The sequence below is a fragment of the Physeter macrocephalus genome, chromosome 9 (genome assembly GCF_002837175.3).
Source record: "Physeter macrocephalus isolate SW-GA chromosome 9, ASM283717v5, whole genome shotgun sequence".
NCBI classification, from domain to species: Eukaryota; Metazoa; Chordata; class Mammalia; order Artiodactyla; family Physeteridae; genus Physeter; species Physeter macrocephalus.
The window spans coordinates 59358466-59371899 of record NC_041222.1 but is presented as its reverse complement, the minus strand read 5'-3'; the positions used below and the strand labels follow the sequence as shown (position 1 = coordinate 59371899).

Genomic DNA, 13434 nt, shown 5'->3' with positions numbered 1-13434 from the left:
TCATATTGATTGATTTGCATATTTTAAAGAATCCTTGCATCCCTGGGATAAATCCCATTTCATCATGGTGTATGATCCTTTGAATGTGTTGTTGTATTTTGTTTGCTACCATTTTGTTGAGAATTTTTGCATCTATATTCATCAGTGATATTGGTCGGTAATTTTCTTTTTTTGTAGTATCTTTGTCTTGTTTTGGTATCAGGGTAACAGTAGCCTCGCAGAATGAGTTTGGGAGTGTTCCTTCCTCTGCAATTTTTTTTGGAGGAGTTTGAGAAGGATCGGTGTTAGCTATTCTCTAAATGGTTGATAGAATTTGCCTGTGAAGCCATCTGGCCCTGGACTTTTGCATGTGGGAAGGTTTTTAATCAGTTTCAATTTCATTACCTGTGATTGGTCTGTTCATATTTTCTATTTCTTCCTGCTTCCATCTTGGAAGGTTATTCTTTTCTAAGCATTTGTCCATTTCTCCAGGTTGTCCATTTTATTGGCATACAGTTGCTTGTAGTAGTCTCTCATAATGCTCTGTATTTCTGCAGTGTCCATTGGAACTTCTCCTTTTTCATTTCTAATTTTATTGATTTCAGTCCTCTCCCTCTTTCTTGATGAGTCTGGCTAAAGGTCTGTCAATTCTGTTTATCTTCTCAAAGAACCAGCTTTTAGTTTTATGGATCTTTGCTATTGTTTTCTTTGTTTCTATTTCATTTATTTCTGCTCTGATCTTTATAATTTCTTTCCTTCTACAAAGTTTGGATTTTGTTTGTTCTTCTTTCTCTACTTCCTTTAGGTGTAAGGTTAGATTGTTTGAGATTTTTCTTGTTTCTTGAGGTAGCATTGTTTTGCTATAAACTTCCCTCTTAGAACTGCTTTTGCTGCATCCCATATGTTTTGGGTCATCATGTTTTCATTGCCATTTGTCTGTAGGTACTTCTTGATTTCCTCTTTGATTTCTTCAGTGATCTTTTGGTTATTTAGTAATGTATTGTTTAACCTCCATCTGTTTGTGCTTTTTAAGTGTTTTTCCCTGTAATTTATTTCTAATTTCACAGTGTTGTGGTTGGAAAAGATCCTTGGTATGATTTCAATTTTCTTACATTTACCAAGGCTTGATTTGTGACCCAAGATTTGTTCCACCCTGGATGATGTTCCATGTGCACTTGAGAAGAAAGTGTAATCTGCTGTTTTCAGAGTTAGCAGTTGCCGTATGTATTGAGGTGCTCCTATGTTGGGTGCATATATTTATAAGTGTTATATCTTCTTCTTGGATTGATCCCTTGACCACTATGGAGTGTCATTCCTTGTCTCTTGTAACATTCTTTATTTTAAAAGTCTGTATTATCTGATATGAGTATTGCTACTCCAGCTTTCTTCTGATTTCTATTTGCATGGAATATCTTCTTCCATCCCCTCACTTTCAGTCTGTATGTGTCCCTAGGTCTGAAGTGCATCTCTTGTAGACAGCATATATATGGGTCTTGTTTTTGTATCCATTCAGTAAGCCTGTCTTTTGGTTGGAGCATTTAATCCATTCACATTTAAGGTAATTATCAGTATGTATGTTCCTATTTCCATTTTCTTGATTGTTTTGGGTTTGTTTTTGTAGGTGCTTTTCTCCTGTTGTGTTTCTCACTTAGAGAAGTTCCTTTAGCATTTGTTCTAGAGCTGGTTTGGTGGTGCTGAATTCTCTTAGCTTTTGCTTGTCTGTAAAGCTTTTGATTTCTCTATTGAATCTGAATGAGATCCTTGCCAGGTAGAGTAATCTTGGTTGTAGGTTTTTCCCTTTCATCACTTTAGATATATCGTGCCACTCCCTTCTGGCTTGTAGAGTTTCTGCTGAGAAATCAGCTGTCAACCTTATGGGAGTTCCCTTGTATGTTATTTGTTGTTTTTCCCTTATTGCTTATAATAATTTTTCTTTGACTTTAATTTTTGGCAATTTGATTACTGTGTGTCTCGGCATGTTTCTCCTTGGGTTTACCCTGCCTGAGACTCTCTGCACTTCTTGGACTTGGGTGGCTATTTCCTTTCCCATATTAGGAAAGTTTTCAACTATTATGTTTTCAAATATATTCTTGGGCCTTTTCTCTCTCTCTTCTCTTTCTGGGACCCCTATAATGTGAATGTTGGTGGGTTTAATGTTGTCCCAGAAGTCTCTTATGCTGACTTCATTTCTTTCATTCTTTTTTCTTTATTCTGTTCACGGCAGTGATTTCCACCATTCTGTCTTCCAGGTCACTTAACCGTTCTTCTGCCTCACTTATTTTGCTATTGATTCCTTTTAGTGTATTTTTCATTTCAGCTATTCTATTGTTCACCTCTGTTTGTTTGTTCTTTACTTCTTCTAGGTGTTTGTTCAATTCTTCTAGGTGTTTGTTAAACATTTTTGCAACTTCTCAATCTTTGCCTCCATTCTTTTTCGGAGGTCCTGGATCATCTTCACTACCATTATTCTGAATTCTTTTTCTGGAAGGTTGCCTATCTCCACTTCATTTAGTTGTTTTTCTGGGGTTTTACCTTGTTCCTTCATCTGGTACATAGTCCTCTGCCTTTTCATTTTGTCTATCTTTCTGTGAATGTGGTTTTCGTTCCACAGGCTGCAGGACTGTAGTTCTTCTTGCTTCTGCTGTCTACCCTCTGGTGGATGAGGCTATCTAAGAGGCTTGTGCAAGCTTCCTGATGGGAGGGACTGGTGGTGGGTAGAGCTGGGTGTTGCTCTGGTGGGCAAAGCTCAGTAAAACTTTAATCCAATTGTCTGCTGATGGGTGGAGCTGTGTTCCCTCCCTGTTGGTTGTCTGGCCTGAGGCAACCCAACACTGGAGACTACAGGCTCTTTGGTAGGGCTAATGGCAGACTCCGGGAGGGTTCACGCCCAGGAGTACTTTCCAGAACTTCTGCCACCAGTGTCCTTGTCCCTAAGGTGAGCCACAGCCACCCCCCACCTCTGTAGGAGACCCTCCAACACTAGCAGGTAGGTCTGCTTCAGTCTCCTATGGGTCATTGCCTCTTCCCCCTTGGTCCTGATGCACACACTACTTTGTGTGTGCCCTCCAAAAGTGGAATCTCTCCCCAACTCCTGTCAAAGTCCTGCAATCAAATCCCGCTAGCCTTCAAAGTCTGATTCTCTGGGAATTTCCCCTCCTGTTGCCAGACCCCCAGGTTGGGAATCCTGACGTGGGGCTCAAAACCTTCACTCCAGTGGGTGGACTTCTGTGGTATAATTGTTCTCCAGTTTGTGAGTCACCTACCCAGAGGTTATGGGATTTAATTTTATTGTGATTGCGCTCCTCCTACCATCTCATTGTGGCTTCTCCTTTGTCTTTGGATGTGGGGTATCTTTTTGCTGAGTTCCAGTGTCTTCCTGTCAATGATTGTTCAGCAGTTAGTTGTGATTCCAGTGCTCTCGCAAGAGGGAGTGAGCGCATGTCCTTCTACTCTGCCATCTTGAACCAATCTCCTCCAGTTCTTACGTCTTTTAATTTTTATTATTGCTTTACCACATACTTGATATTTCTGACTATGTGCTAGACATTAGTTTGTAAAACTGCAGACATAATTTGAGGCCAGAATTGCTTTATTATCCTCCAGAGTTAATTTACACTTGCTTCTGCTAAGTGCCTAGGAACACCAGCAATCCAGATGCATTAGTCCAATTTCAGGATTCTGACTTTGATGATATTCCTCACCAAAATTGTGACTACTCTGTCTTGACCTTTATTTTTTCATTTTTTTTTCAGAGATTCACAACTAATTTCTAAGAAAAATTCCCAAATCAATTGACATTAGCCCACCTTCTCAATGGAAGGTTAGCTATTCATTTAGCTCACTCTCCACGTAACTGTTGAATCATTACCAGTCAGGCAAAAATTTTAATTAGGCAACTTAACTGGTTACTGACGTTTATGCAAGTTCTAAGTTTATACTAAGATGTTACATATATGTTACAGACATGTATATTATTTATTTATTTTTATTTATACTCTAACGCAAGGTAAAAATCATTTGTGGTAGTTCACGGCAATATTCCATAGCACAATGGGTAACACAGATTAATTATTCAATAAATATGCAAATAATTAGGAATTCAAAGAAATAAACCCATAAAGAAATAAAGCTAGGTCAACTCCATCATTTATCAACAAGTAAAAGTATATGCAAATAAGAAAGTGCCTAGACCACTTTCCCTACAGTTATGGCTTGGTATGTCTTTTGTACAATATACAGATTCAGTACAGTAATGCTGGTATATCATAACCACCACACACACATGCACACCCACAAGAAATAAAAATGAAGGAGACATGTAGTGTATTCAGCAAATTATTATTCAAACAATTCAGGAAAAACACTGAAGACATCTCAACGACTACCCTATAATGAGGGTCTGACTCAAAGTCCTCTGAAATCTTCTAGCTCTGTGCTATTACCTCCTCCTTTTTGAGTCCTTATAATCAAACACTTAAAATTACACATAGTTCATCTTTTTACCATCTTGTAAGAAAATATCCATCTATGGATATCATTGCCTTATTTACTGCAGCTTATAATTCTTGCAGTACACTAAATTCAAGTATACAGATAAATGCAGGTGCAAAATTTAGTAGAAAACATAATTTTTCAAATCCCATTCACATAACACTGCACTGTACCCTAGAATGGACCACATGTTCCATCCAATAGTTTAAAATCATCATACTTTAAAATGGAAAGGTCTTGTTGGAGTATTTTATGTAGTTACAGGTGCCATATTTTAAGATGAATATTGATGATACAAACTCTGACAAGATGGAATGCATTCAGAAAGGCAACCCAGGCTCTGCCCTGACAGCAGCAAGGGCTCCGGCAGCGCCTGGGTGGGCTCTGGCAGGTCTTTGGGCAGCAGACCGCAATGCTGAAGGCCAAGATCCTCTTCGTGGGGCCCTGTGAGAACGGAAAAACCGTTTGGGCCAACTTCCTGACAAAATCTTCTGATATCGCCGAATACAACCCAACCCAAAGAGTGAGGATCCTGGAATTTGAGAACCCATATGTTACCAGCAACAACAAAGGCATGGGGTGTGAATCTGAGCTCTGGGATTGTGGTGGCGATTCAAAGTTCGAGTCTTGCTGGCCAGCCCTGATGAAGGACTCTTACGGGGTGCTGATCATCTTCAACGCTGACATCCCAAGCCACCTGAAGGAAACTGAGATGTGGTATTCCTGCTTCGTCCAGCAGCAGTTTTTACAGGATACTCAATGTCTGTTAACTGCACACCATAAACCAGGCTCTGGAAGTGACAAAGCAAAGCTTTGGTGCCACCACTGAACAAGCTGAAGCTGGTACACTCAAATCTTAAGGATGACCGGAAGAGATCAGGATGGAGTTCATAAAGTATTTAAGAAGCATAATCAACTCAGTTGTCTGAGAGCAGAGACTGGGAGGAGATGTCAATTATCAATTAACTGGCCTTCACCTAGACACTTCCACATCCCAAATGAAGTCAATTTTAGTGCAAATCTGAAATCCATCCACCTACTGAGGTTCTCATCTCCCTTTGGCTGTAGAAGACATTTTCCTTATTTGGCCAAAGGTAACAGTCAGCCAGGGAGTTGACTCATACCATCTATTCTCTGTCCTGAGTTCAGCTGAGAAAATCCTGTTACTGAATTCTGATTGCTTTGCCCCAGATCTCTCCAAAGAGCTGGAAAACTGAGGTGGTTTTTTTTCCCCTTCACATTATGTCACATTATAAAAGTTGTGGAATTGTAACTGTCATAGCCCAGTGATAGCAACAGTAGTTTAATCCACATGGATTGGTTTAAATGTGATTTTCATTCCTTAATCTGTACAATTTGCCTAGGATATTTTTGAAAAATATTAGCATTTAACTTCTCCAAGATTTTATTTTTATTTAGATGTCCTTGATATCAGGACACCATATCACACTGGAAGGTGGAATACATATACTTCTTCTAAAAGGGTTTTCTATTATCTCAGGGGAATTTAATTCTTAAATATTATTTCATGTAATACAGGAAAAACAATGTTATGTTGTCATAACACCCATTTGTAAAAATAGTCAAAAGATTTAATGCTCAGGATAACCAAATATGGTGAGTTTATAGCTTATTGTACAAGTTTGTTTTAGTGATCTTTCAAATTATTGTTCTTTCATAAATTTTACTTTTTGAATTTTGTAATATAGCCAAACTGAAAATATATTAACTAGATCAAAAGTTAGATGTAGGGACTTCCCTGGTGGCACAGTGGTTAAGAATCCGCCTGCCAATGCAGGGGACACGGGTTCCATCCCTGGTCCGAGAAGACCCCACATGCCATGGAGCAACTAAGCCCATGTGCCCCAACTACTGAGCCTGTGCTCTAGAGCCCACAAGCCACAACTACTCAGCCTGCATGCTGCAACTACTGAAGCCTGCACACCTAGAGGCCATGCTCTGCAACAAGAGAAGCCACCGCAATGAGAAGCCCGTGTGCCGCAACAAAGAGTAGCTCCTGCTCACCACAAGTAGAGAAAGCCCGCACGCAGCAACGAAGACACAACACAGCCAAAAAAAACTAAAAAAACAAAACTGTTAGATGTACGTCTTTTCAACTGAGAGTGGAAGAAAAGTAGAGACACTTACAAGGGATGAAAAATATGCTTGGCTGTGGTTCACTCTTACAATGAAGAGGGCTGAAATGCAGCCGTGTGGGCAGTCTGCTTGAGAGAGTGGTGTTGGCAGATAATGACAGTTCCCTGGTATATTTAGACTGAACTAAAGTCAACTCTTAGTAAACTGCCTGGATTACCCGTGAGCACATTTTAAGCCCAGGTTAATTTCCTTTTGCCTGACCTCCTCTCAGTTGGAACTTTTGCAAGGAACACAAGATTACGTTAACGCAAACTGCAGTAAATTTTCTTTACGTAATACCTGCAATAATACTAATTGATCTTGAGACTACAGCTCCAAAACAAACTGAGATTATTTTTATCTGATTTTTTAATGATTATCCAAGAGCTCACTAGAAAAATTAACCCAGCAGCTTTCATTTACATTCATAGCCAGAGTACAACCCTTGGGAGTCCTTGAATCGAGAAAAATGTTTTAAAATTTAAGAGGTCACATGTGCAGAGGTTACAAGAGAGACCATTTAATGAAGAAGTCTCAATGTCTTACCTGTCCCCAAACCCCATCCCCCTCTCCAGAAGCCCCCTTACCTTCCATATTCTATCAGAAGTCTGTGCACATACAAATGTGCTTTACTAAAGGAAACAGTAGCAAACTATTCACACTTTTTTACAACTTGCTTTTTACACTTTTTTTAATTTGGAGGATTTGTGTAAATATATACAGAGCTGCCTTTTCTTTTTTACAGCTGCATAATATTCCACTTAACCATTTATTTGGGAATTTTATATTACATACTTTTACTAACAAAAAAAAGAGAGAGAAAGAAAGGCAACCCAAAACAATATAATGCCTGTGAAACATATACATGAAAAATTATGAGAAACAGAAGCAGTTAATAAGTTAATTTAAAAATTTATTAATAAAGTTATCTTTTATTATTTGAAGGTCTGAAATACAGAACGTATTAGACTGTTTCTGAGTTTCTCTAGATAAGGAACCAAGATACAAATGGGTGCATACTGTAAAAAGGCAAATGTCAACTAAATATATGAAACAATCTACAAATTTGAACAAAATAAAAAGAACAGTCTTGAAGAGTACTGAGAAACTTATAAACTAAAAGTATCAAGAAAAGACTAAAACCTTTTTTATAGGGAAGAAGATAGGAATAATTAAAAATTTTAAGATTGCTTCTAAAACTAAGATTCTATTACTGTTTAGAATTATTTTTTTGACTTCATCAAATTACTGGCTTAAAAAAATTATACTATGAGTGGATAAAGTCTATCATCTGTAAAGAAATACTTTTCCTCACTCCATGGTAAAAAGATTTTTAAAATGTGACACAATGGATTTTTGCTTTTATTTATAATATATACATATAACACTTATATATTTTTATATATAATAAAACATATATAATGTAAATTAATATATATTATAAATATATAATAATATGTATTAATCTATTACCCAAGCAAAAATCCTGCCCCAATATATATATTGTAATACACTATATATAAAAATAAGTATTAAGTATATTTTTATATAATATAATTATATATAAAGTTAGTTATAATTATATATCATATATAAACATAATATATATAGTACATTACATATATAAGTATATGACATATTTCAGAGAATGAAACTATGCTTATACAGGTATGTGATAAACTTTGATTGTATGATTTATTTTAATTAGTTCAAATTTTAAAATGTACACACATACATACATGTGTATATATGTATAACATATGTATGTATATGTGTATATATATTTATGATCTGCTCTAACACTATTTTCTGAAAAAGATTATTATAAAATAAATTAATAGGTAGTTTAACATCTTTCAAAACACTTAAAAACGAGTTTTTCAAGTACTCCCACTTTATGAGTAGTGCTACAAAATTAACTATTTTGATATAGAAAGAATATTTCACAAACTAAAACTATTTAGAACATAATAAAATAAAACGTCAAAACTGGATCACTCATTTATTATTCATTATAACAATAATACTACATTATGCATGGGTAGGAATTTCAGAAGGAAACAAGGAATGAATGCATCCTCCTTGTTAAAAACTGACCCAAGGCTACTCTTTGAGCATGATTTTTTCCAGTCCTGCAAAACCCGATTGTCCCCGTTAATTCTAGATAGTTTCAATGCACAAACATAAGTACTCACAGAAGACATATATTGTCATTTTAGGGTGTTAATAATAAACAAAAATGCTGGCATTCTGCATAACAAAGGACATTTCTAAAATGTTAAATTAAGAAGTGAGTATACTTGCCTGACAAGGGTAATATCCATATCCTTCTGGATAAGTTCAGTCTGTTTATTATTCAACTGTAATGATAGAGCATTATATTTACTCTGTGAAACTTCAATTTCTTTCCTTGCTTCGATTAAATTGTCTTCAAAGGCCTAAAATTAGAGCACTCATATCATAAATATAATAAATATCAAATAATAAATAAAATTAAAAGTCTGTTATATTTAACTAATCCACAAAATAACAGTGAAAAATCAGTAGTGCTTTAAATTTTACCTTTTTGTTTTCATTAAATTAAAAAATGTTAATACAATCAATAAATTTTACACCAGTCACAGGTTACTTTTTTCAGAAACTGTAAAAGTATCATCGTCTCCTGGTGTGAAAGTTAAGAATCTGAAGATAATAAACTTGAAAATCTATGTAGAAATTTACTTATTAAAATTACAATAAAGAATTATACAATGAGAAAAGTTGTTAATTACATTGAACAAAAAAATGAGCTCATTTACTTAAATATTACTCAAAAAACAGATATTTTATTATTTCCTCAATTTTAAATGCAGATACACTCAGAGAAGAAAAAATGGTGCAGCAAAAAAATAAAGATAATTTTACAATGTTTCAGGTTCAGATCATGCTGAGTTCACCTGATTGTGGTGAAATTTCACCTAAAGTTCAAAGTTGGTCTTTTCCTCCTGATAATTCTCTAAATCTTTTTTTCATTTTGAAACAATTTTAAAACTGATGTACAAGGAATAAAGATGCAGATGTAGAAAATGGACTTGAGGACAGGGGGAGGGAGAAGGGTAAGCTGGGACGAAGTGACAGAGTGGCATGGACATATATACACTAACAAATATAAAAATAGATAGCTAGTGGGAAGCAGCCGCATGACACAGGGAGATCAGCTGGGTGCTCTGTGTCCACCTAAAGGGATGGGATAGGGAGGGTGGGAGGAAGACACAAGAGGGAGGAGAAATGGGAATATATGAATATGTATAGCTGATTCACTTTGTTACACAGCAGAAACTAACACACCACTGGAAAATAATTATACTCCAATAAAGATGTTAAATGATGTACATTTTTTCAAAAATATTTTTTCTCAAAAATATTTTATAAAATTAATTTATTTTCATAAAATACTAAATAAATATTTTATCTAAAAGTAGAGGATACCCCCAAATACACTATACATTCATTATTTACAAAAGCGAGCAACAAGCTTTAGGTCAAGCACCAAAAATCTACTCTAGCAATGCACCCATACCTCATATATTCTCCCTGCAGTAACCAGAAAGAACTTTTGAAGATAAAAATATTGGCTTTCAGCCAAGATGGCACTGTGAGTACATGCATATCTCATTTTATCATGTTTCCCTTTATTGCACTTCACTGATATTGCATTTTTTTTACAAATTGAAGGACTGTGGTAACCCTGCATCAAACAAGTCTATCAATGCCATTTTTCCAACATTTGCTCACTTCATGTCTCAGTGTCATACTTTGGTAATTCAAACTCTTTCATTATTATTATATTTGTTATGGTGACCTGTGATGAATGATATTTGATGTTACTACTACAACTTGCTAAAGGCTCAGATGACAGCTGTTTTTAGCAATAAAATATTTTTTTTAAGTAAGATATGTAAACTGTTGTTTTAGACATAATGCTATGCACACTTAACAGACTACAGTATAGTGTAAACATAACATTTATGTGCACTGGGGAACCAAAAAATTTGTGTGACTTACTTCATTGCAATATTCACTTTATTGTGGCAGTCTGGAACCAAACACACAATATCTCTGAGGTATATCTATACTTCTTAAATTCCCATTTATTAAGAAAGAGTAATGATAGATATTTAGGTGGGTGTGTGGGTGGATGTAAGAGAGAAAGAGAAAGAAAGAGAGAAGGAAACATGGAAGGAAAGGGAAATGAGAGAAGGGAAGGGAAGGCAGAAAATAACAGGTGTTTCCTGGGACATGAAGAAGTAGGAACATTTGTGTGTTGCTGGGACTGTAAAAAATACTCTCAAAAACAGTATGGGGGTGTTCCTCAAAACATAAAAAACAGAACCACCACATAATCCAGCAATCCCACATCTGGGTATACATTCAAAATAACTAAAAGCAGGGTCTTGAAGAGATATCTGTAAACCCATTTTCATAGCAGCACTATTCACAATAGCCAAGTGGCAGCAACCTAAATGTCAAATGAATAAACAAAACGCGCTATACACATAAAATGAAGCACAATGCAGCACCCAAAAGAAAGGAAAGCCTGTCACATGCTACCACATGGATGAACTTTGAGGACATTATGCCTAATGAAACAAATCAGTCACAAAAGGACAAATACCAGATGACTCCACTTATATGAAGTATCTAAAGTAGTCAAATTAATAGATACACAGAATAGAATGGTAGTTATCAAGGCCTAGGTTAAGGGAGCACTAAGCAGTTATTAAAAAACAGAGTTGGGCTTCCCTGGTGGCGCAGTGGTTGAGAGTCCGCCTGCCAATGCAGGGGACGCGGGTTCGTGCCCCGGTCCGGGAAGATCCCACATACCGCGGAGCGGCTGGGCCCGTGAGCCATGGCCGCTGAGCCTGCGCGTCCGGAGCCTGTGCTCCGCAACGGGAGAGGCCACAACAGTGGCAACAGACATGCAACAGAGTTGCATGTCTGCAAGTCAACAAAGTTCTGGAGATCTCTTTCACAGCAATGTAAATACAGTTAACACTACTCAACTGTATACTTAAAAATGGTTAAGATGGTATATTTTATGTGTTTTTTACCACAATAAACAAGGAAGGAAATTTTGACATATGAAAGAACATGGATGGACCTTGAGATAATTATGAAAAGCCAAATAAGCCACTTACAAAAAATAATGTATAACGTCACTTATATGAAGAATCTCATAGAGACACAAATCAGACTAGTGGATGCCTGGAGCTGGGGGGAAGAGAAATGGGAAGTTATTTTTGAATATAGTTTCACTTTTGAAGGATGAAATGTTTCTGCAACTTGGCTGCATACCAATGTGTATATACTTAACACTGCTGAACAGTATACTTAAAATGATAAAAGATTCTAAATTTTATGTTATATTACTAAACCGCAATTTAAAAAGAAAAACCCTACGGAGAGGCCAAGATTTAATTACATTAGACTGTGGAGCAATTTGTGTCCCAGGACATTGACAAAAACAACAGAAGAATCTAATCAGTCATCAGTTTTTGGAGGCCAACAGCTGGGTGTGATACCAACAGACATATTAACAAACAAACATATTAACAGACAAATCAAGAGACAGACACATGAACAGACAAATCAAGAGAAGAGACAAAAGTATTGGAGAAGATGGCTGAAGAGTAAGTCGAGGAGATTACCTTCCTCCTCACAGATACATCAGAAATACATGTACACGTGGAACTTCTATAGAACACCAATCGAACGCTGACAGAAGACCTCAGACCTCCCAAAAGGCAAGAAACTCCCCACGTACCTGGGTAGGGCAAAAGAAAAAAGAATAAACAGAGACAAAGAATAGGGACGGGACCTGCACCAGTGGGAGGGAGCCGTGAAGAAGGAAAGGTTCCCACACACTAGAAGACCCTTCGCGGGCGGAGACTGCGGGTGGCAGAGGGGGAAGATCCGGAGCCATGGAGGAGAGCACAGCAACAGGGTGCGGAGGGCAAAGCTGAGAGATTCCCGCATGGAGGATCGGTGCCGACCGGCACTCACCATCCCGAAGCTTGTCTGCTCACCCGCCGGGGCAAGCGTGGGCAGGGAGCTGAGCCTCGGGCTTCAGTCGGATCCCAGGGAAAGGTCTGGAGTTGGCAGAGTGAAAACAGCCTGAAGGGATTAGTGCACCACAGCTAGCCGGAAGGGAGTCCGGTTGAAGTCTGGGGCTGCCGAAGAGGCAAGAGATCTGTCCTTCCCTCTTTGCTTCCGGGTGCGCAAGGAGAGGGATTTAAGCGCGCTGCTTAAAGGAGCTCCAGAAACGGGCGCGGAGCTACCGAAGAGACAGGAGACTTTTTCTTGCCTCTTTGTTTCCTGGTGCGAGAGGAGAGGGGATTAAGTGCACCACGTAAAGGAGCTCCAGAAACGGGCGTGAGCCGCGGTTGTTGGCGCGGACAGCAGAGACGGGTGTGGGACGCTAGGGCTGCTGCTGCCGCCAACAAGAGGCCTGTGTGCAAGCACAGGTCACGCTCCACACCGCCCCTCCCGTGAGCCCGTGCAGCCCGCCACTGCCGGGGTCCCGGGATCCAGGGACAGCTTCCCCGGGAGAACATGCGGCGCGCCTCGGGCAGGTACAGCATCACGCTGGCCTCTGCCGCCGCAGGCTCGCCCCACATCCGTGCCCCTCCTTCGCCCCAGCCTGTGCCAGAGCCCCCAAATCAGCTGCTCCTTTAACCCCGTCCTGTCTGAGCGAAGGGCAGACGCCCTCGGACGACCTACACGCAGAGGCGGGGCCAAGTCCAAAGCTGAACCCCAGGAGCTGTGCGAACAAAGAGGAGAGGGGGAGGT

General features: G+C 38.4%; 1 protein-coding gene and 1 pseudogene across 1 annotated transcript in view; one reads left to right on the top strand and one right to left on the bottom strand.

Moving 5' to 3' along the window:
• Window positions 1-13434, bottom strand: part of CNTLN (centlein) — a 375432-nt gene that overhangs the window by 236081 nt on the left and 125917 nt on the right. The window contains exon 6 of the mRNA XM_024126731.3: window positions 8911-9044. Coding sequence (XP_023982499.1) covers window positions 8911-9044 — 134 coding nt within the window. The remainder of the gene's footprint in view (window positions 1-8910; window positions 9045-13434) is intronic.
• Window positions 4788-5903, top strand: LOC114486886 (intraflagellar transport protein 22 homolog; annotated as a pseudogene).